The sequence below is a fragment of the Equus asinus genome, chromosome 1 (genome assembly GCF_041296235.1).
Source record: "Equus asinus isolate D_3611 breed Donkey chromosome 1, EquAss-T2T_v2, whole genome shotgun sequence".
Lineage (NCBI taxonomy): Eukaryota > Metazoa > Chordata > Mammalia > Perissodactyla > Equidae > Equus > Equus asinus.
The window spans coordinates 36481754-36506676 of record NC_091790.1 but is presented as its reverse complement, the minus strand read 5'-3'; the positions used below and the strand labels follow the sequence as shown (position 1 = coordinate 36506676).

General features: G+C 40.1%; 1 protein-coding gene across 28 annotated transcripts in view; it reads right to left on the bottom strand.

Moving 5' to 3' along the window:
* The window catches only part of SYNE1 (spectrin repeat containing nuclear envelope protein 1), a 445076-nt gene that overhangs the window by 137720 nt on the left and 282433 nt on the right, over positions 1-24923 (bottom strand). For 17 of the 28 annotated variants that reach the window (XM_070488115.1, XM_070487809.1, XM_044761490.2 and 14 more), the window contains 6 exons: positions 24470-24610; positions 16766-16933; positions 16394-16555; positions 7908-8114; positions 6151-6324; positions 3114-3305 (listed from right to left, as the gene is read on the bottom strand). In XM_070488115.1, coding sequence (XP_070344216.1) covers positions 3114-3305; positions 6151-6324; positions 7908-8114; positions 16394-16555; positions 16766-16933; positions 24470-24610 — 1044 coding nt within the window. Of the gene's footprint in view, positions 1-3113; positions 3306-6150; positions 6325-7907; positions 8115-16393; positions 16556-16765; positions 16934-24469; positions 24611-24923 lie in introns of those variants that run through there. The other 11 variants (XM_044761496.2, XM_070487712.1, XM_070487767.1 and 8 more) reach the window with 4 other exon arrangements.

Below are 24923 nucleotides of genomic sequence, written 5' to 3'. Positions count from 1 at the left end.
CCCGAACTTTTCAGGTTTAATTTTTACATTTAAATCTTTTTTTTTTGGTGAGGAAGATTCACTCTGAGCTAACATCTGTTGCCAATCTTCCTCGTTTTTGCTTGAGGAAGGTTAGTGCTGAGCTAACATCTGTGCTAATCTTCCTCTATTTTGTATGTGGCATGCTGCCACAGCATGGCCTGACAAACAGTGTAGGGCCACGCCTTGGATCCAAACCTGCAAATCTGGGCCACCGAAACAGAGTGCACCAGATTTAACCACTACCCCACCAGGCCGGCCCCTACAATTAAATCATTGATCCATCTGTGCTGCCTTTGCTTTCTGCAAAGAATGACATAGGAATTCCAGTTTATCATATTTTAAGTGGTTCTCCTCTTATTATTACTTACACAGCGAATCATATTTCATCCACCAATTTGAAATGCCACCAACAGCTACCAAATTCTCTTATATACTCAGGTCTCTTTCTGGGATCTTTATTCTGTTTAATTTTTTGCTCATTCATTTATTGTGCCAATAGCAAACTAGTCTAATTATTGTAATATTGTATTTTAATATATGATAACACTAGCCCCTGATAACTCTTCATTTTCAGAATTTTATGATTATTTTCACATTCATTTTATTCCAGGTAAACCCGTTATCATTTTGTCACATACCAAAAGTATACAGTTACTATTTTAGTTGAGAATAACTTAAACTTATACGTTAGTAGAAGAAGAATTTGATGTCTTTAAAATGTTGTATTTCTATCTAAGAATGAAGTCTCTCTCTCCATTCTTCCACATTCAACAGCCGTTGTCGAGGTCACGAAAGACCTACACATCACTAAACCCAGTGGTTTGTTCCCAAGCCTCATTTTACCTCCTTTATCCCAAGTGGCTTCCAGGAACCAAAATCTCAGCCTTTCTCCCACCTCTCTAGTTTCCCCTTTTCACCCTCCTTGGTGGGCTCCTCCACATCTTGCAAACTCTCAACACTGCAGTGTCCCAGGGCTTGGTTCCAGGACCTTGGTCTTTATCTCTCCTCCCTCCTTTGGTTATCTCATTAAGTCTCATGCCTTTAAGAAGCATCTAGAGGCTGATGACTCCAGTCTAGGTGTCTCCCCTGAATTCCAATTACTTGACACTTAACAGGCATCTCACACTTAACCTGTTCAAAATTAAACTACTGACCTAACTATGCTTTCTCCCCCGCAGATCTGTTCCTCAGATAGTTTTCATCTTCTCCTTTACCCAGAATCTGAGAAGTTCTCCCCTCTTCTACCTCTAGAGTAGGCCTCCTCATTGGTGTCTCAGCTTCCACCCTGGTCCCCTAGAGCGGTTAAAATCTGACCTTGTCATTCCTCTTTTCCCAAATACTCCAGTGGCTTCTCCTTTCTCCCAGAGTAAAACTCCAAGGCCATACGACGCCTACAAGGTCCTTTGCACCCTGGTTCCCCTGTTACCTGTCTGGCCTCATCTGCCACCACTCTCCTCTTGCTCACTCCACTCCAGCCACACTGATGTCCTTGAACGGACCAGGGATGATCCCACCGGGAGCCTCTGTGCTTGCTTTCCTCTTTGCCTGGAACTCTCCTCCTTCACGCAACCTTCCTTCAAGCGTAACCCGAGGGAGACTGCCTTGGCCACCCTGTTTAAAATTGCAAATAATCCACCCAGCCCTGCCTTTCTCTACCTACCTGCCTTATGGCATTTCACCTAGAGCTCTTACCATCTTCTAACCTAGTATATAAGAACGTGTTTTCATTTTATTTATTATCTGTCTCCCCCAACACTAATCCTTTGAAGATAGGGATATATAGACATAGATATACAGGTACAGATAGGTAGGTTTTTTCCCATGCTCCTTCACTCTACCACATGGAATAGCAGTGGGCACAGAGCAGCTTCTCAATAAACAGTCACTTAATTTTTATATAGGATAATAATAGTAATATCTAATTTGTAAAGACTAAAAATGAACAAAATTAAAATACTAGACAATAACAGTATGAAAAGTGCATGGGAAGAAATCTGAGTGAAAGTGTGCTAAGGTTCTTAAACTGATCTGGAGAGAGATTAAGATATAAATGTAGAGTTTATTAGGTATGCATGGTAAAAAAAAAAAACAGAGGAAAGAATTCAGCCACTTAAAAACAAAGGCTAAAAAGGAAAAAGAAGACTAGAAAGAGCAGGACAAAAATAGAAAACAAAAAATAAGATAATAAAGGTCCAAACACATCAGTAATCACAATAAATTTAAATGGACTAAACTTGCCCTTTAAAAGTCAGAGATTTTCTGATTAGATAAATGTTTAGAACCAAAAAAATATAGTTAAATGTTCTTTATAAGAAGCACATCTAAAACATCAGGACACAGAAAGGGTGAAATCAAAGGAAAGCTAAATGATATACCAGGCAAATGTTACTCCAAAAAAGCTTTAGTAATATAAAACGAAAATCATTATTAGGGAACATTAAGGTCATTACACGATAGTAAAAGGTTCAATTCACCGGGGATATATGATAAGTCTAAAGTTGTGGGCACTAAACAAAAAAGTCTGACTATATCTGAGAAGTAGAATGTAGGAGAAATAAAAGAAAAATGTAAAAATGTTATAGGATATCTTAATCTATGACCCACATTTAAATATTTTTTAAAACAGTGTATTTGCTAGATTTTGCTATTTATTTGCATTTTCTTTTCTTTTCCTATCCTGCAATCTTCAGGTCTGTGGATTCAAACACAGTTGTGTGTCACTTAATGATGGGGATACATTCTGAGAAAGGCATCATTAGGTAATTTCACTGTGTGCGAACATCAAAGAGTGTATTTTCACAAAACTAGATGGTAGAGCCTACTACGCACCTAGGCTGTATGGTACTAATTTACAGGACCACCGTCACGTCTGTGGTCATCATTGACCAAAATGTCAGTCATGACTGTAGTCCTTACAAAATCTGTTTGAAAATCTATGCCATAGTTTATATAAAGCAGGTTTACATGTGAGTATGTATCATTCCCCAACTTTTCCTTTAAATGTCACAGGCTCAGAAGAAGCAGGCCAGCAACGCACAAAGATTCAGCAGCCTGTGCAGCATTGCGTTGCTGCCAGTGGCTGGAGCCCTCACCTGGATGTTGAGCTGCTTGTCATGCAGCGCTCTCTGCAGCTCCAGAAGGCTCCCCTTGAGGGTTCTCAGCTTTACAGCCAGCTGCTCAGCCTCATCCTTTGTGTGAGCCTTGCCCTCCAACATCAGGTTTTCATTGTGGACGGAGAGCTCCGATAAGGCTACCACCTTCTGCTCGATTTCCACCAGCATGTTCTGGAACCACAGAAACAAGAATGAAATTCACACACCCTGCCAACCTCTGCAAAGACTGTTTCTCACAGAGAAACACAATACTTTCTTAGTCTTTCACCAAAAGAACATGCCTTCACGTTTTTTTCCTAGTTTTCCCACAGCCTTGAAGAGCAGTATACAGATCTTTTGCAATTCCCTGAGCTTAATTTTTCTTTTTTAAGATTAGATATTACATAATGAAAAATATATTGGAAAAACCCATGGAAAGCACATTTTATATAGCCAACAGATAAGGAGGAAAAAAAAAAAACCACGCCTTAGTGTTATCCCATTATTATCTTCTTATTTTAGTGTTATATTGTGATGTTTATGGCTAACAGTAGTAAAGACATCACATGATCCATCCTTTTTTTGTCAATTTAAAGAGAATTCTCTCTTCTAAAACATTACTTCTTTGGACTGATTTCTTTTTTCCAGATTGTTGCTCTTATTTCTTGATTTTTATTTTTTTGTTTTTTATATAACGTAATTTTAACCTCACATTTCTGAAACTTTTTCTAAAGATTTTACTTTCACTTTCTGTGACAACTGTCTAATGCTGCAAGGTTTTCCTCAAAATGGAGGCTAAATCCAGAGAAGCAAAAGTTGCCACTCTTCCAAGGAAAGATTTCAATCAAACAAACAAACAAACCACCACCACCAACAAAATCAGGCAAAACAAATAACAGCCATTTTATTCTACAGAAATTGTTCTGTTTTCACATTTAACTCTGAACTCTCTGAAAGGCACTTTCTAATTTATATTCAATCAAGTAATTATTAATGAGAAAAGGTATTTTATTTCCCTGTACAAAGCCAGAATGACTGCCATCAACTTTTAAGAATATAAGTTTGAACCAGAAAACTAGAACTAAATGGAAGAGTGAAATTTTTAATGAAATAAGGCTTAAAGGGTGATTTCCAGAGGATTATTTTTGAGAAACTCATAGAATTCTGTGCAGGATTGACTTTTCCATTAGGCACAATTGGCATGGTGCTGAGGGCCCATAATTTTTTCAGGACCCTAGAAAATGTCTTAATTCTAATTTTCTTTTTTTTTAATCAGAAGAAAAAAATGAATATAATATAAATTCACCCTGGATTATATTAGGTTTTGTACCAAAGCAATTGTAAAATAAAAATATAATTTTTAGTATTTTTATACAGGAAGAGGTCCATGGAAGCCAAATGCCCAGGACCTCCAAAGTCATAATGTGGCCCTACTTCTGTGTCACAGCCACAGTCACAATTATACAAGTGGCTTAAATACTATATTCGAATTGACTGAGGAACTGTTGTGTACTTGTGTGATTCCATAAGCTTCCGGTTTCTAAAAATACTGTCAAAATACCATTTTAATACTTTGTAAAAGTTCTGAAATATGTTATCTGAATTACGGACTTTACGCATGACTATAAAAATAGAGACATCCAAAAGGGAGAGGTGGGTGTAATGATAGAACATAAGTTGGAAATGCTAGTGCATGTGGTAATTTCAAGTGCTAGAAGGGAATGCTAAAAATAGATGTCTCTTTTCAGAAAAGAAACTTTAGAAAAGATGAAATAAAGAATAGAAAACACTCGCACATAGCTCTTTATTCTCTACCACCAAGGCAGAGAATAATAATGCTTTGAATACACATAGGTCAGTTGCCCAAAGAATTTAACAATCTAAATTATAGTGATCAATATTACAACCAATCTCAAATCATAAAAAGAATGACCAAAATGGCATTTTACATATTAAGAAAAAAGTTAGTGTTCATTAATTAATGGTTTTGGTATATTTCCTATGATTCTAAATGGGAGAAATATGAAGTTGTGCATATTGATATCTAACCTTGCAGATTAGGTAGGGTTTTCTAGAGGCTTCCTAGTTAGCTAAATGAAAGAGCTGGTAAGTCATACTTCAGCCACATGTAAAATCAAATATGTTGATAATCACTGAAATTTGATGATTGGAGTTCATTGTCTAGTCTCTATACTTACATGTGTGTTGGAAATTTTCTATAATAAAGAGGTAAGGAAATAATATTGTAATAAAAAGCTTAAGGCCATTACCCCTTACATTAATTAATTCCTAGAGACCTCACATCAGAGGAAGAAATTCTCTACTCCAGTCTGTCTGCCTATAACTGACAGTTTTTCCAAGTTTTCCAAATAATATATCAGAATTAGAACCCAAATTACAGGAGATCATCTGGGCACCTGGCTGGGTTTATCCACAGGCTGTTCTACAAGTACTAATTCTTCCCATGGGGTTTCTATTCCTCGTGGGCCACCAAATATAGATACCGTAAGTGTTTTGGTGTCTAGTCTTTAAAAACTATGCTTCAGGAAGCTGAAGATTTTCTAAAGAGTAGATACTATCAGTAAAATCTCTCAAAAAGACTAACTCTAAGTTTGGATTTCATTTAAGCTTTTATAAGGTATTGTTTTTCTACTCTCTAAATATATAAAGCATATGGGATGTGAAAAATCATATATCCAAACCAACCCTTTTTACCATTATATTTTCTATCGTTAAAAAATGTGCTTTGGGGGCCAGCCTGCTGGTGCAGCAAAGTTCCCACGTTCCACTTTGGCAGCCCGCGGTTTGCCCATTGGATCCCGGGTGTGGACATGGCACCACTTGGCAAGCCATGCTGTGGTAGGCGTCCCACATATATAGTGGAAGAAGATGGGCACAGATGTTAGCTCAGGGCCAGTCTTCCTCAGCAAAAAGAGGAGGATTGCTGGCAGATTTTAGCTCAGGGCTAATCTTCCTCACACACACACACAAAATGTGCTTTGTAACGTTGGCATATTCCTTTAGACCATCTTTTTACCTGGCAGTCCACCAGCTGGGCCTCCATGTCCATGGGCTCCTTGGGCGTACCCAGTGCAATGTCCAGGGTGGCCTTAGTGCTCAAGAGCCAGTGGTCCAGCTCGTCAGCTTCACAACGATACCTCTGCAGGGCCTGTTCCTGTCTCTGTTCCTCCAGCTGATCATTTAACTTCTCCTAATGAATTAAGTAGAACATAACACAGATCACCCCAAGGTGAAATAATCAGGATTCAACACATAAAACAATAGTCCTCAGCCCTGGCTACACATCGGAATCACCTGCGGAACTTTAAAACAATACCTATGCTTAGGCCACATCCCAGAGCAATAAATCAGAATTTCTGGAGGTGAGTCTCAAGATTAGTATTTTTTAAAAGCTCCTTCAATGATTTTAAATGCACCTAGAGTTTAAGTATTCTTAAATAATATACCTACAGGACCAGGAAGGTAATGTGAATGATGGAAATTGATCAAGTTTTAGAAAAAAATAATGGCATACAACAGTTAGTAAATGATGAGAAACTTGATCTCAATGACTGGGAAACTGTAGGGAGTGGTGGGGACCGTGGAAACCTGAAGATCCCATGATCCATCTAAGGGGCAGCACCATGCAGTTTCAGGCAATGGACCCCCCCCCCAGGAAGGGGGTGCCCAGTGTGACCAGTTTCTTGAGTGAAGGCAGAAATTCAAATTTTTTAGTTAGATCTCTGGATTTTGTCAATGATAGCACATAATTGATATTAAAAAAATCCAGCCAATCACTCATTTTGAAATTCTACAAGGGTTTCATAGAGTGATTAGGGACCATATTACTGCATTAAAAAGTTAATTCTGAAGATAAGGTACTCTAAATACCTTATTTAAAAATTTTTCTTAATAATTTATTATTGTTATTTTTAAATCGAAATTGTTATTAAATAGTTTAGAGATTAACTAGAGCAGACACACTGATTTTAAATTTCTCTAAAACAAGAAATATATGAATATATGACTTGAATAATCTTCTAATAGGTACAACTAGAAAGAACCCACACATCCAACAATAGTCTTGATTAATTCAATTATGGTATAATCAACAGCTAAATAAAATCTCATTAAGTTCATATAATAAGAAATGTAATGAGAACTGATTATGTGCCAGAGAAGCTGCTAGACAGACGCTCTAAAGGTCTTGACAGGGTCTCCAGACTAACCAAATTACGGGAGCAACAATATGGACATCATACATGTTTAGGGCCAGGAATACGAAGACAACAACAACAAAAGGAAAACAGCTTATTTTTACCACATATGTTGTTACCAAAATCTCTCTATTAAATAATATTACAGTTAAGTAACATGAAAACCAGAATCGCAAGAGTATTTCCATGAATTAACCTACTTGCGTTGGCTACCACTGACTAAGGATTCATTCTTCACAGTATTAGGACCACTATTCATAAAAGGCTCTTATTCAAACATAGCAAACCATTATGCAAACCTAAAACTATTCTTCACAAGGCTCTTGTCTACCAAGTATTTGCTTTCCACATTCTCAATTTTTCACGCTGAAATGAGTCAGAAAGGGGTGAAAAGACACATTCACGGCTACACACTGACTCAGTGCTCTATTCACATGACCCTCCTGGAGACACAACACCAGCTTCTTATGAGTGGGAAACAATAAGAACGCAGATCATGTAAGTAACCCGCATACTCGTCAACACAACCTTAAGAGTGAATTTGCACGGGAGGGGCACCTTCAGAGTTACTTGCTACCTCCAAAAGCTGTCGCTTCCCTGATGCTTTCATCTTGATGGTGGACATGCGCTCCGCTAAGACGGTGAGCGTGGACTGCAAGGCCAGCTGTTCCGCAGGGTCACACTCCGGGGATGCGGACACCAGCTCCTCTGCGAGCGACGACTGGAGCTCAGTGATTTCCTCTTGAAGCATGAGAATCTCATCCATCAAGGCCTGTGGGAAAGACTGTGGCATCACACTCATGTACGCACTTTTTTGGACTGAGGATCCTGTCACCAGCCTAGTTTCATACCGACTGAGACTGGAGAAGATATTTCACTTCGAAGTCCGTTAGCCAGCAAACGGGAGGTCTATGAACCTACGTTTCATAATGAAAGTACCAGACTGAACGTCAGGAAACTTCTGACTTTAAACCCATTTGTGTCGCCAACTTAACTGAATTTGAGCACGTTAATTAATCTTTCTGGTTGTCAACAGGCTCATCTGTAATCTGAACGGGGTGTGTTCCTTTATGCCGGAGTCTACAATTCTACGTTGAAAATAAAATTTCATCACTCTCTTCCTCAACATGATTTTTCCCACTCCACATTTCCCCAAGTCTGAGACAGCGCGGCATTTTAATCCAAAACTCACATTATAGAAGACAAGAAAGATCTGTTGCCTGTTTCTCTGTGGTCACCCTCTCCTCCTTTTTCTCCTTCTTTTCCCAACTCTAAAATTGGAAGTTTCTCAGGGCTAATTTGCAGGCCCTCTTTTCTCTCTTCACAGTCTATCCAAGGTGATGTCATCCATCCCCAAGGCTTTAAATGCTTTCTAAAGCTGAACACGTCCAAAGGCTTATACCCCTAACCCGCGCACGGTCCTAAGTTCCAGGCTTCTATATTCAACTTACCTATTTCTTGGGCATCTCCATCTCATTATGTACAAAGCCTGCTTCCTCCTGTGTCTTCCTCCTCTCAGTAAAGGGAACACCCATCTCTTTAGGCTTGAGCTCCAGATTTATGAGTCATTATTTACACCTTCTCCCTTTCATTCACCAAATCCAATCCAACACCAAATCCAATTACTTTTACCTCCAAAATATATCTTGCATACGCCCTCTGCCACCCCCAAGTCAGAGCCAACTCTCTCATCTGAATTGTTCTAATGGTCGAATGGCTGGCCCACCTGCTTACACTCTTATCTTTCCAGTTCACTCTTCGCCAGCTTTTAAAAAGGTAAATCAGATCCTCTCACTCCCCTGCTTTAAAATACTTACTGGCTTATTGTCTGTTTCCGGCCTCAGGGCCTTTATACATGCTGTTCCATGAGCTCTTCTTCCCATTCTGTGTGTGATTGGTTCTCTTCATCCTTCTAGTCTTAGGTTAATTGTCACACCTAGGAGATCTTTCCTGACCACCCAAACTAAAAAGCAATCTCTATTATTCTCTCTCAATAATATGCTGTTTTCCTGCTTAACATCTATCATAATTACACATGGTTTTTATTTCTCATTTTTCGTATTTTATGACTTGCTCTTTAGCCATAATCTTGACAGGAGAAATTCTCATTTAGGATTTGAATGACGTGTTAGAGAAACAGGCCAGGGGTAGACCGGTGGTGTAGTGGTTAAGTTCGTGCACTCCACTTCAGCGGCCCAGGGTTTGTGGGTTCGGATCCCGGGCACAGACCTAGCACTGCTTGTCAAGGCATGCTGTGGCAGCATCCCACATAAAATAGAGGAAGATTGGCATAGATGTTAGCTCAGGGACAATCTTACTCATTAAAAAAAAAAAAAGAAACAGACCCCACCAGAGGAGGGACAATCACAACTTTGAGTAAAAAAATATAGGCTTTATAGTCACTAATATTTCATAGTTTCCTCTGTACCCCCCGACTTGCATACTTCCCACCTCTTCCACAGGACTGTAGGCTTCACTGTGAGCCCAGTGTCTCCTCAGACTGGGCTTTCAATAAATATTTAAAATACAAAACAACAAAAAACCTTCCTCTTTCCCTAATATCAAGTGTCACCATGTCCAATTCATTTTTTAAATAAACTATTACACTGAAATTACATAGATCTAGAAAAGTGCACAGACTCTAAGTGCACAGCTGTATGAAGTTTCACAAACAGTATACATCCATGCTCCTGCCACCCAGATCAAGAGACAGAACGTTCCCAGGACTCCACAGGTCCCCTTGCCTGCCTCCATGTTACCACCTCCTGCCTTCCCAAAGGTCACCACAGGGTTGACCTGTAAACGTTGTGGATCACTTTGGCCTGTTTTTGAGCTCTTTAAATGGGATCATACCTGCTGTACTGTTTGTGTCTGGCTTCTTTCACTTCCTCTCATGACTGTGAAAGTCACTCACGTTGTTACATGTAGAAAGAGATGATCATTGTCATCATTGTACCGTATTCCACTGTCACCTGGTTTGTTGATCCTTTCTTTTGAAGCCTTTCCAGTGAGTTCTCAGGGGTATCTCATTGTAGTTTTAATTTGCATTTTCTGATGGCTAATGAAATGGAGCACTTTTCCTATGCTTGTTGGTTATCTGGATCGCTTTTATTTGACTGCCTGCTAAAAATCGCTTGCCCATTTTCTACTAGAGTCTGTCCTTCTCTTATTGATGTGGGAAGTTGTTTATATATTCTGGACAGGAGGGCCTTCTTCTGGTTCTCTGTATGCAAATATCTACTCCCTTTTTGTGATGTGGCTGTAGACCTCCTCAGTGGTGACCTTTGATAAACAGAAGTTCTTAACTTTATTGTAGTCTAACATGTCAATATTTTCCTTTATTAGAAAAATAAGGGGGGCTGGCTGGGTGGTGCAGCGGTTAAGTGCACACATTCTGCTTCAGCGGCCCGGGGTTTGCTGGTTTGGATCCTGGGTGCAGACATGGCAGCACTTGGCACACCATGCTGTGGTAGGCGTCCCACATATAAAGTACAGGAAGATGGGCATGGATGTGAGCTCAGGGCCAGTCTTCCTCAGCAAATAGAGGAGGATTGGCAGCAGTTAGCTCAGGGCTAATCTTCCTAAAAAAAAAAAAAAAGGAGCCGGCCTGGAGCCACAGTGGTTAAGTTCGCAGGTTCCACTTCTTGGCAGCCCGGGGTTCGCCAGTTCAGATCCCGGGTGCGGACATGGCACGGCTTGGCAAGCCATGCTGTGGTAGGTGTCCCACGTATAAAGTAGAGGAAGTTGGGCATAGATGCTAGCTTAGGGCCAGTCTTCCTCAACAAAAAAAAGAGGAGGATTGGCAGTAGTTAGCTAAGGGATAATCTTCCTCAAAAAAAAAAAAAAAAGGAAAAATTAGAGGGTTGGCCCTGTGGCCAAGTGGATAAGTGCAGGCTCCACTTCAGTGGCCCAAGGTTTTGCCAGTTCAGATCCTGGGTGTGGACCTAGCACTGCTCATCAGGCCATGCTGAGGCAGCGTCCCACATAGCAGATCTAGAAGGACCTGCAACTAGAATATAGCAACTATGTACTGGGGGGCTTTGGGGAGAAGAAAAGAAACGGAAGAAGATTGGCAATAGATGTTAGCTCAGGTGCCAATCTTTGGAAAAAAAAGTTAGGACTTTTGGTGTCCTATTTAAGAAATCTTTGTCTACCCCAAGAACATGAATATATTCTCACATATTGTCTTCTAGAAGAATGCTATTTGAAGTGTGGTCCATGAAATGGTGTCAGTCTGCAAAATATGTGTCACTAGTGCATGACAAGATAAAGATATCGTGAGTAAGTGTTAAGAAACTTTTATAGCAACTTGACATTGGCATGATACCCAAGCGAGAGTTTGTTTTATTTCACTAAAATATTGATCTGTGATTGGTCAGAATTTTTTTTAAAAAAAAGAGGTTATTCACCACAGATAGTTTGAGAAGCACTGTTTTAAGACTTTTTTTTCTACCTTCATGTTTAGATCTACAAGCCACCTGAAGTTAGTTTTTGTGCCCAATTTAGGTAGGGCTCAAAATTCTCTTTTTTTCAAATGGATATCCAGTTGACCCTGCATTATTTATTGAAATGATGATTTTTCATCCACTGTTTTGCAGTATAATTTGTGACACAAGTCAAGTGTTTGTGCAGGTGTGAGTGTGCTCCTGGCTCCTAATTCTGTCCCGTTGACCCACTTGGCTGCCTGTGCAGATACCACACTGTCACAATTACCGTAGCTTTAGAAGTCTCACTCTGTGGTAGGATACATCCTTCAACTTCATTCATCTTCTTCAAGGTTGTGTCGGCTATTCTTGACCCTTTCCATTTTCAAGTATATTTTTTTACACACTTGCAAAATACTTTAGAATTAGCTTGTCAATCTCCACCAAAGAATTTGCTGGGACTTTTTTATGGGATTGTAATGAATTTACAAACTGATCCTGTTATACATCCAAATGGTTTTCACCCAGTAAATTATTTTCTTCTACTTTATAATCATTTTTTGGTACTTGACTGCCAAAAGTACAAAATTCACATTATTTTCTCTGTTTTAAAGGCTTCTCCACAACTAGACTGACCTCGTTATGTCTTTTGTTGCCTTGTTCCCCTGTACAAGCAAGAAGAGCCTCCTCACTATTTCACACCGCATTCATTCTCATTCTCTCCTCCAAGCCTGTCCTCAAACATCCACATTTATAGTGCCTCCTACTCATTCCTGTTACCATTCCAGATTTTCAAAATCTGTGTCTCCAAAAAGACCTGCTGAAGTCTCCTTTTATCTCCTTCCCACCACTATAACCCACAATCACATTGCTGTTTTTTGCACAATGTGTTGGCAATTCCCACTACCCCCAAAGCAGCCTCAAGATAAAACAGGTATCTGGGGCCAGCCTGGCGGTGTACTGGTTAAGTTCGGGCACTCTGTTTTGGCAGCCTGGGGTTCACCGGTTAGGATCCCAGGCATGGACCTACACACCACTCATCACACCGTGCTGAGGCAGCATCCCACATAGAAGAACTAGAAAGACACACAACTACGCACTGAGGCTTTGAGGAGGAAGAAAAAAGAGAAAGATTGGCAACAAACGTTAGCTCAGGGCCAATCTTCCTCACCAAAGAGCAAACAAAAACACAGGTATCTGAATCATGAAACCACCAGGGAAAAAACACCAAACAAAAGGCACCTCACTGAATCTCAGTGAATTGACCAGTCAGGTTTACAATGAAGTCACCAGCTTCCGCTTCAAACGCACAACGTTCTAAAACAGTTCTTTGAATGTTCTGCAGTAAGTAACAAAGGAGTTAGGAATTCTAGAACCGTTAGTGTTCATCCTGTTAGAGTCAAGCCTCTCTATTTATGCTTCAGCTTACTCTCAAGGGCGAGTGGACAGTTCTGGAAGATAGCTCAAGTTTTTAATTTCAAGACCCAGCAGCCAAGCTTACTGAAGATGGGGTTTTCTTTTGGGGTGACGAAAATGTTTTGAAACCAGACAGAGGGGGTGGTCGTACAACACTGTAAAAGTACCAAATGCCACTGAATTGTATGCTTTAAAATGGTTAATTTTATGAGATGTGAATTTCACTTCAATTTAACAAAACAAAAAGATCTAGCAGTCAAATTTGTCTTAACCTTCATAACTGTCTCAGTTGGCGGCCAGATGCTTCTCTACAACATCTGACTCAAAATAAGGAGAGAGAGATGAAAAGCACACCTCTGGGTTTCTGACTTGTGTTTACGAGGAGGGTGCGCGCATGACACTTATGTGGTTTAGAAAAGTACCGGATCTTCTCTAAGTGACTCACTCTGGGGAAAACGTGCTTGGTTCGACACCAAAGGTAAATGTGAATTTCATTGTGCCTTTCAGAACTATGTACATCAGCATAGTTCATTTCAAACTCTGAGTTGTTATATATATTAGAAAAAACAAAAACAAAAGCAAAATAACCTCAGAGCTCTTCTTACTAGCCACCACTGAGCTTAGTGTCACAGACATCACACGCCCACAAAGCACGAGCGACCCATGATAACGAAAGTCCGAACAGCCACAAGTCAGCTTGTGAACTGCATTAAGGTCTTAAAATTAAATCTGTTGTACAATTTAGAACAACAAGAAAGCCACAGCACTCTACCCAAGTTCAGTAGATTTAGACAACTGCATAGAGGAAAAATATAGGAATTTGGTTAGCTCTTTAATACTTCCAAGAGAATATTGGGACAGAAATAACAATTGAAATATTTCTATTAATTTAAGGGAATATATAAAAAGCATACTGGATTAGAAATAGTAATTCTACAATAATGCTTGGATTTTTTTTTTTTGAGGAAGATTAGCCCTGAGCTAACATCTGCTGCCAATCCTCCTCTTTTTGCTGAGGAAGACTCGCCTTGAGTTAACATCCATGCCCATCTTTCTCTACTTTATACGTGGGACGCCTACTACAGCATGGCTTTTGCCAAGCGGTGCCACGTCCACAGCTGGGATCCGAACCGGTGAACCCTGGGCCACCGAGAAGTGGAATGTGTGAACTTAACAGCTATGCCACCAGGCCGGCCCCTGGAAATTTTTAAGTACCATTCCAGAAGCTAAGAACCAATTTAGACATCGTGATACCATTAACTTTTCATGTGGGCAGCCCTGTCCCAGAATTGGTAGAACGTAGGTACAGACAGCAAAAGTTAGCAACAGTACGTCAGATGGAAAATGTTAGATGTGTGATGATATGAGAAATTATACATTATTTATATTTTCTTTCTGTCTCATAAGAGTATTAATATAATTGTTAAGCTCAAATGATGTGTAATCATCGAATTAGCCACACCTCCTCATTGCTATAATTGTTAGCATTACTACTCCCAACTTAGAAAGGGACAAAAAGTTATGTCATTGGCCTTAATTGCAAGAAATCAGACTCATTTCTAATTTAAAACACTTCACATTAGTGTGCAATTTTGAGTTTTCCTCATTAAATCTCTTGAACAAAATAATAATTTTGCGGCACATTCAGTTTATGTGTGTTTTCCTACTAATGCCCAGGAGGCAGCATGGTAGGGATGATCAGGAGCTAACTTGCATTTTTAATTAAGAACTCTGGAACGTCAGGGCCGACTCCCAGGCTCCCGTTTTCACGCAATCCCTAAATCCTGCAGCACACAGTGAAGGGCCTTTGGGAGCTGTGGTCAGTCTCCTGGGAGATAAGAACGATGAGCCTTGAGCAAACGCAGAGATGACCCGGAAGTAGAAAGTCAAACTACATAAACCCTCTCCTGGAACAGAGTTTCCTGATAATCTGAGCTGGTAACACTCAAATTTGTTTTCATCCAGCCCAGGGATAATTTATACCAAATTCCCGTTGGGCGCTTAAAGGAAGCTGTAACGGAATGGAAGGACGTTCTCCTGCCCCCCCAGGCACAGTGAAGCACAGGTCAGGCAGGGGGACAGCGGGACAGACAGAGCCCCAGGGAGCACACTGTTGCTCCACAGACAACCCCTTGAGATGGCAGTGAGGTGGCCGCTGACCACTAGAAAAGTGGAGTATCAGTTAAAGAGGACTGTGGTGCTCAGAGGAAAATTGCACTGCTCTAGTCACCTAAGGCCCTGACTGTCCTCATGACGGGTGTGGTTCAGGTAAACAAAGGTTAATTTTAATTTTATATTTTTACAGCACTCTCCCAAACTAGACTGGCTACAGGTGGCTTTGGGACAGCAGAAAGACCCAGAGAAGGTAGTTTTACCAAAATAAGGCCTAAAAATGGATGCTTTGCACTTTGATCTCTATCTTAAGAAGTTACAAGAGTGCCAAAAACCTAAAACCACTATTTCTCAATATGCTGTCTCTAGAAAAAATGTTCTCATTTTTGTGTTAAATTGCAAGGTCCTATACATCATAAAAGAATGCAATTTTGTCTTAGACTACACATTTGAACAAGAATGTACTGCAAGGTTATCCTGGGTTCCAAAACTATAAAGACGTAAAGTAAAGATAAATTACAGAGTTTTACTCTTAAAGCTGATGAATTTCCCAGTACTTGATGATACATATACCACATCATGCTTTTATAGCTCTTAATTTGCATCTAAAGATATATTTCTTTTCCTCTGTCTCTCATAGGGTTTCCACATGCTCCTGAGTTCTGGCTGGGGACAGGCAGTATTTCCCAATCTCATGGTGACTGCATATTTGTGCATTAATAGTACACCTGATAACATTGCTACAGCATTAACCAGATTTTAATACATGTATCTTCTTAGCATGCATTTTAAATTGATGGATTTTTAACATCTGTCTGAGTGAAGTTAATGTAATCATCTGTTTCTCGTTGCCTAATTTCCATAACCTTTTAAAAAATGATTCAAGTCAGGCACAACCCCAAGATTATAACTTAGAACCCCTTATTCTTCAAATGCTTCTTTACCCACTGAAGTCTGAGAGTTCTTCTCTTGAGTGATAATGGCGAGGTGCTGGCTAAGTTTGTTAAAACAATACAGTATGCTCTCCCAAACACTTGCTTGGTTGGCCGACTAGCCCACAAGAATGCACCTATTAAATCATGCAGGAAACTGAAGTCATTGTTATTTTTACCTGATGTTCGGCCATCTGGCTTTCTGGACTCCTGCCAGGCTCTAGACTCTCACTGAGTTTCATCTCGATGGCCTCCATCTTTGTGGAGATGGACTGGAGGGAGTCCTGGTACCTTTGTTGGCGTTCCAAAGCTTCATAGAGTGTGCGCTGCTTTTCACTGATCTAAAGAAGAAAAGGGATATTACCCAATGTCTCCTAGAGCCTTATCTTCTAGATTAGGACATTTCTTTCCTCACTGCTTTACCTCTGTGGCCCAAGAGAGGGTATTCAACTGTGTACAGGATGTGTCAACTCAACGCATGTATTTCACAAGACAATCTAAGGTAATTGGCGTCTGGTGGGCTTAAACAATTCCACGTTTCAAAGACTTACCACATTCTTTAAGGTTTCCCAAGAACGCTGCAAATCATCCAGTTTAGCAGTAGCAGATGGCTCCAGGCCTGCTTCATAGAACTCTTGGGATGGCAATGTGCTGGGGTGAATCCTTGCCGCATCCGTCTGCAAGCGCTCAGCAGACAAGGCTTGGTAATAAGCGATGTCCTGGGGGGAAAGCACAGCATTGGATTCAAGAGGAAGACAAAGTTTAGGTTAACATGCTCTGGGTACTATCTGTCATGTGGAGGAAAGGATTCATACCTTTCAAGGGGCCACGAACTAGTGAAGTTAGTCAACTCTTGTGACAAGAAGAATTTAATGATAATATCAAAGCAAACTACACTTGCTTTAGAACTTTGGTTTACATTTAAAAAATGAACACATTTACCAATAGTTTAAGTTGCCAAAACTCGTTCTTATTTCATACTTGATAAAATGAAAATACAAAGGATTTAAGTGGTACACATATTTAAAGATTGACTGGTATAGCAAAAAAAGAGAATCCAAATGATCCATTTCCTAAAATGCTTTGTAATGTGCTGATTAAAGTTTTCAATAATTTAATAAAGTAATTGATTGAAATAAAATTAATCTGCAGAAAGTCACTTTTCAGATATAGCCAGATCTTCAATATCTATGAGCTCACTAGTCACAGAAATTAATTTCAATATTTTAATATTAAATAAGGGAAAATGTAATGGAGAAGTTAAAACTACTCTAAGAAACAAAGATAAAAAAGTTTCCTTCTACTTGGTTCCTGGAAGTGCACCAAAAATAATCAAAGTGAATGATAAAAACTAGATTTTTGAATTTTTTTTATGTCTGGTGTTATAAGGAACGTTACATGTTTTATTAGTATTGATAATGGAATTTACTATATCAAAACATATGATTCATGTGTTTTCAATTGTTTCTATGGTTATCTGTATATTAATAGAAATTGAATTAGGGAGTAATGTTTATATTTGGGAATTGCTATAAAAAGTTCACAACTTCTGCAGTTGTACTATTGAAGGTAATTATGTTAATTTAAAATACCTGGGCTTTATTGATAGTAATGTGTTGGTAAAAAGTATGGAAGAAGGCCTCAGCTGTCTGAGAAACCAAGGGAATAGCAGGAAGGGGCCTGGCGTTGGGGGGTCTGTGCAAAGGCAGAGCAGGGTTGTGTAGCAGAATGAGTTCAGACACGAACCTGACACCTGAGGCCTTGGGACACCTCGGATCCCAGTGGAAAGTCTCCTCCGAAGGAGCTCCGTAACTGGGAGAACTCACTCACATCTCACACGTTAGTTCCCTCATCTGTTCAACATGGGGTGGTTCTGAGGGTTAACTGAAGTCAGTTTGAGCGGCCATGAGATCTTCTGCCTACTTTGTTGCTGTTGCTGAGGCTTCCAGATAAGTCCTCAACATTTATTGATGACATTGGATCATGGAGACTGGTTCCTCTTCATTCCTAACCCGGTTACCACCTTGAGATGAACTGGATATTCTCAAATCCTTCATAGGCTCACATCCATTCGTCCTCCCCATTTCCACTTCACCCAGTCCTCCACACCCTCGCACACGACAGCCTGCCATCGCTGAGCTGGTTCACTCCACGTGCCCATCTAGCTATGGCTAAAGTTACTTAAACCTTTCTCTTACCAACACCTCTGTTTCCTTTGCCCTTTAACCTCTGCTTCACCCACTCGGAAAACTCCAATCATGACCCAACCCAACTTTTCTTCCCAGAGTGACTGTGTGTTCACACTTGCATACACACACACACACAAACACACAACCGAAGCCACCAAGGAGATTCTCCTGCAACTTCTCAAATTTTCAAGTCTGTCTATATTCAGACTCATTTTTATCTCATGCTTGTCACTTCCCCTCCCACCTACTCCCAGAATCCCATCTACCTTTGCTTTTTCAAGGACCTTGGTCCATTAACATCCTCTCTCTCCCCTTCTCCCTCTTTACTGATTTTCTCCTTAGCATATAGAGTCAAATCTTTTCCATCTGAAAACACCTACATACACTCTTTAAGTTTTTTTTCTTGTGTGGAATCATATATTAGAAAAGTCCACAAAGCACAATGTGATGGATCATTTCACGCAGTCGTGATCATCATTTCTTCCTTTTCTCCCTTTCATTTCATAATCCAGCTTCTGAAAATGGTAGTTTATACTTGATTTGTTCACTTTCTCCTCCTCAGTCCACTTCTAAATACCCAACTGGGCTTCGATCCTAATGATTCCACTAAAATTGCTCTTGCTACACTCATCAGTGGTTCTTTTCTATGGAATAAAATGATTATTTTTCAGCCCTTCTCTTCCTTGACCTCTCAGTCACATTCAATGCCACTCACCATCCTTCTTGGGAGACAGTCCCTTTAATCTCTCTGTTCTCTTCCCAGCTCTCTAATCATTCAGTTTTTCTCTTTTGTAGTTTGTTTTTGCCACTCACTTTTAAATATCAGTATATTTATCAGCTCCAGACTCACATAACCATTTGTACATGTATATCCCTCAGGCTCGTCAAACTGAACATTTCCAAAAACAACATCCAGGATGAGAAATGAATTTAGGAATAAAATATAAGGTATAATCCATCTTTCAATAAATGGAACTTCTACTGACCGAAGCTATAAACTTGAGATTCACTCTCTATTTCTTCTCTCCCTTACCACCCACTGCTTTGGTAAGGATGAAGTTCTATTGACGCATGCCCTTGCCACAGCATGGATTCAGGTTCTCATTACAGCAACAACTTTCTAATTCCCAGGCCTGCCCTGCAGGCTCCCTCTGTCTTGCATACATTTAGCTTGGCTTATACAGTGTTTTAAATTATTTAAAATCTCTCTTCGTTGAGGTATGGAGATTTCATAAGAATCCAGATTCATGGCTTCTCTTGCAAACCGGAAAGTATATGAGACTGGACTCTGTGTCCACATGGTGTCAGTAATTCTAACAGAGGGGAGGCCGCCTCATTCCTGTGAGAGGGGCTGTCTAGGTCTACAGTCCCCAACTGCGTCTCTCACTTAGATCACCAGTCCGGGCAAGGCATCAAAATGTATAACTTCTGTCCCTACCTACTTCTCTGGCTCTGAATTTGTCCTTCTCCATTCTGCTGTCTACACTGATCCAGAATGATCTCTTCTAAAACTCGCTTCTGCACATAGCTTCCAGTTAAATTTCCTCAATGGTTAACTCCTAGCTTCTGGATAAAGTTCACACTCTTTTGTGTGGCATTCAAGGTCCTTCATGATGTGTCTCCTGCATCCCTCTCAGCCTCATTTCTCCCCTCCTCCTCCTCTGTGTTTCTCCAACTACACTTACACTAGTAGCAGTTGTCTTGACGGGTCATTTTCCTTCCTGTCCCTACTCCTTCCTACATGTGGTTCCTTCTGCCTGAAAAACTCCTTCATATCACTCTAGTGTACTCCGACTACCTAATTTATATTCTTTTCTTAAAACCAAAGGGTGCATCCTTGACCCATACTGAACTCCAGCCTGATTTAGGTGCTTTTCTATGTCCTCCCTTACCACTCAGTGCTTCTGTCAGACCACTTACCCCTCTATTGTAATTACTTGCCTGCTCTCACATAGACTGCGAGCTTTTTTTTTTTTTTGAGGAAGATTAGCCCTGAGCTAACTCCTGCCAATCCTCCTCTTTTTGTTGAGGAAGACTAGCCCTGAGCTAACGTCCATGCCCATCTCCCTCTACTTTATACGTGGGACGCCTACCACAGCATGGCTTTTGCCAAGTGGTGCCATGTCTGCACCCAGGATCCGAACCGGTGAACCCTGGGCCGCCGAGAAGTGGAATCTGCGAACTTTACCACTGCGCCACTGGGCCGGCCCCAACTGTGAGCTTTTTAAAGACCAGAGGAGGGCCTTTAGTGTTTGATCCTGAGCATGTCATGGAGTGTTTGCAAATAACAGGACAGCATACATGCCCATAATGAATTATACATGTAAAAGCACTTTTTATAAACTTTATTATTTTAAACACATAAAAGGGAGTACTCTTACTGTCCACAAGGAAAAGTAAAAAGTTGTCTTACGTGTAAAAAAAATTTTTTTTTTTGAGGAAGATCAGCCCTGTGCTAACATCTGCCGCCAATCTTCCTCTTTTCTGCTGAGGAAGACTGGCCCTGAGCTAACACCCAGGCCCATCTTCCTCTACTTTATATGTGGGACACCTGCCACAGCATGGCTTGCCAAGTGGTGCGCAGGTCTACACCTGGGATCCGAACAAGCAAACCACAGGCCACCAAAGCGGAACTTGTGAACTTAACCGCTGTGCCACCGGGCTGGCCCCATACGTGTAAAAATTTTAAATTAAATATTATAAAGAAGGCCCTCAAAAGAGCTAGAATAAAATAAATGTGTTACCAAAAAACCTTCTGTCTGGCTCTTTCGTGGGTGAGTGTGCGTGTGTCTGATGGTGAGTATGTATGTATGGCTCAGGCTTATTAAACAGGAATGACGACTCCTGGTTTCTTAAAAGGATTTGAAAATATATCACCTTTTGTAGATGAATAACTTAGATCTATTTAAGGACTACATAGATTTAATAAAAGAGTCAGTCCTGTAAAGTAACAACTAAATAAAGACAATATTTAACATAGTGAGGAATCACCGTTAGAAATACGTCTCTCGTTGCTTATGTGCCTAAGTTATAAGACTTATTATCCAGAAGATTCCTAAGGAAATAAACTTGGAAAATCATAGCTACTATTTGATTAGCATTTTCCGGTTTAAAAGGTACTTTCACAGCCAGCCTCAGTGGCCTAGTGGTTAAGTTTGGCACACTCTGCTTCAGCAGCCTGGGTTCAGCTCCCAGGTGCAGACCTACACCACTCGTCTGTCAGTGGCCATGCTGTGGCAGCTGCTTACACACAAAAAGAGGAAGACTGGCAGCAGATGTTAGCTCAGGGAAAATCTTCCTCAGGAAAAAAAAAGAAAAGAAAAGAAAAGTACTTTCATAATTAAACATTACATTTAACTTTCACAATTTTGTGAATTAAGTAGCATTGCTTCCCATTGCAAATGGGGGGACTGAGGGGCATCCAAGGTACTTTCAGCTTAGAGGAGGAAGAGCTGGGATCCATTCTGAGCACTGGACTTGGACCCCAGCGCTCTATCCCTTCCTTACACTGCTGCTCTTTCCAAACCTCTACTTCCCTCAACTCTTCAAGGAGCTGAAGTCTTGGCTTGCTCTCATAGGATCAAGAAGCCTGCAGCAAATTCTGGAGCTGCCTCGTTATTTCTACCCTCAAGTAAGCTAAATGGTTATCACATTTCAGCTAATAGCTACTGTCAGAGGGGGAACGTGCTGACTGTGGAGGGAACAGTTATATAACGGAGATCTCCTTACAGAAGCGGCGGTTCGGAGCCTTTCTTAACAGCTGCGATTTTACAAAGCAGTTCTATCTGGCTGCTCCTCCAAACAGCTGTGTGCATTCTGTACAGTGTTGTGAGTCTGAAAACTGGAATTTATGGGGATTCTAAACGTTCTCCTCAGTCTCGAAAAAATTTTGTAAACCCAGTGCGTCACTGGCCACGATGTATATTTGTCCATTTTCCTCTGACTTCTATCACTCTTCATTACTGCCCAGGAATAACTTGTGGCTGCAGTGATGGGTTGATTTGTCTGAAGAACACCAAGCATAATACTTTTGCTTTTTAACTGCTTCCTCTGACATACACAAAATAACAACATTTTTTCCTCATTTGCAGTATCGTATGTAAGTATGTTAATAATGTGATTTAAGTGGTTTCCCCGTGACAGGGGGAGGGATGTCAAAATGGGGTTAAAATAAAGCATTATCTCACTCATAATTTTAGGATTTGTTTGAGCTTGACAGTTAAAGTAGTCATAATAAAACATCTGTGGGGCTGGCCCTGTGGCGCAGTGGTTAAGTTTGTGTGCTCTGCTTCAGCAGCCTGGAGTTTGCCGGTTCAGATCGTGAATGAGGACCTACACACCGCTCATGAAGCCATGCTGTGGCGGCATCCCCCATAGAAGGACTGGAGTGACTTACAACCAGGATATACAACTGTGTGCTGGGGCTTTGGGGAGAGAGAAAGAAAAAAAAAGAGGAAGACTGGCAACAGATGTTAGCGCAGGGCCAATCTTCCTCACAAACAAAAACCAAAAACCAAAAAACATTTGCATGTTTTATCATTTACAGGACACTTTCACATGTACGTTGAAAGACTTACAAGAAATAGCATCAAGACTTGTAATTTTAGAAAAGGGATATTCTTTCCATAGTGTTAGTCTCAAAGCCAGTGTTTATTGGTCAGTTTGAAAATTTTCCCGACATTAGGCATATTATATAGGATAAATTTTTCCTATACAATAAACAGCTGACTATGGCCATATTTCTCTGATTCTAATAACATCTGTGACCGCAGGGAAGTACACAACCTCAAAGAATGAGTAATTCATATTTTAAAATCAGAATTTGGAGAACAGTTTCCCAAATTCCCCAGAACTCCCTGAACTTCTCCTTTTTTGTTGTTTTTAAATTTCCTCTCATCACTTTTGCTGTTATTAGTCCCACGTCCACCTTTCTAGAATGTAAGGTCCTTGAGGGCAGGGGTCACTGCTGTCTTCTCCTTTGTTGCATCTCTGGGGCCCAGCACAAGATTTCTTGCCAAGAAGGTGCTTAGAATGCATCTGATAAATAAATGAATTGACAAGTTCCCTGCAGCTTTATAGATTTTTACCAAGAGAATTGCTTCATCTAAAGCTTTCATCAATTTTATTTTCCTTTTCGGGGGAAGGGAGGCTTTTCTTTATCATAGAAGTCCTATTTTGAATGCTTCTGCTCTAAAATAAAAATACTCTGACTCATTTGAAATATAGCTTATGTTTGCTCTGCTCCGTGCTTCTTTCTTGATAATAAACCTCAATTTCTTTGAACACAAGTAATTTCATAGTAACATAATTAGAATTGTTTTAAATTTATTTTGGCTAAAGAAAATAATACTTACCATGCATTAAAAATTTTTGGTTATTGTAAAAGCATCTTTTTTACTTCTATCCAACATTTTTCATGAAGTCTTTTGCCATATTTAATTTACTATAATCCATATCTAATATGATGTACAATAAAAGGCACCTCATAACAACAAAATATTATCCCCATTTTATAGGAATTAAAATTTAAGATTATTGAAAGATAAGCAAGAAAACACAAATCTTAGGCATTCCAATATATATATTGGCAGACAGCCCTTAAATTGGTTGACAATTAGTAAATAAAAAAAATGTATGATATGGTAAACAGGTTTTCCATCTTCAAAATCTGAGCTGTGTTCAATGAATTAAATGTTCAATGAATGTGAAAATAGCAATGAAACCGGGTTATCTTAGAACAGTGATACACACATTTCATCTTCTGTTAGGATGCAGCACTCCATTAGAGACAGCTGTTAGAAACTAAAGCCATAATGCCTTAAAACAGGCCTTTCTCCAGCTGTAATTTCCGTGACCTAGTTTTTGCTCATCTCATTGCCAGAAGCCCAGGAGAGGAGATGATGTGTTAAGCCAGTAGTGGTCGTACATGATAATCACATTGTCACATCTAACGGTGTGTCCCTTCAAGTCTAAGATCACAGCCACAGTCTAATAAGAAGAGAGAATGGAGTCCTGCACCCATCCAGAGATTGGAGCTAGACGAAGGCAATGCCAAGTGTGTGGTACCTGGTTAACAGAAGCATCTGTATTAGCCACGGGTGAAGGGGAGCGACAGGCAGGTGGAGAGGAAATCTCACTGTTGGTTCCCTCCTCCCCAGACTCCTCAGTGACAGGTGACAGCAAAGTGTGACAGCGACCTGCAGTCATCTGTCACATAAAAAGTAGCCCAAAGGACATGAAAATCAGTTAGCTATGTCAACGAAAGACCTGGTCAGACACAGGTCAAACCAGAGATGATTATATAACACATATATATAATATATAAGGTTAGAATTACTGAGACCCAAATTTACATACAAATTCTGTGTTAGTACTTAAAACTTTTGTCCTCAGGTGAATAAGATGCTAGAGACTATTTGTAAAACCAACAGGGGTCAGGGGTGCATATCACATTAAGAGTTTTATTGTTGATTAAATATTTCTTTAATTTATTTTCCTTTTCTTGTGTCTTTATAAATAA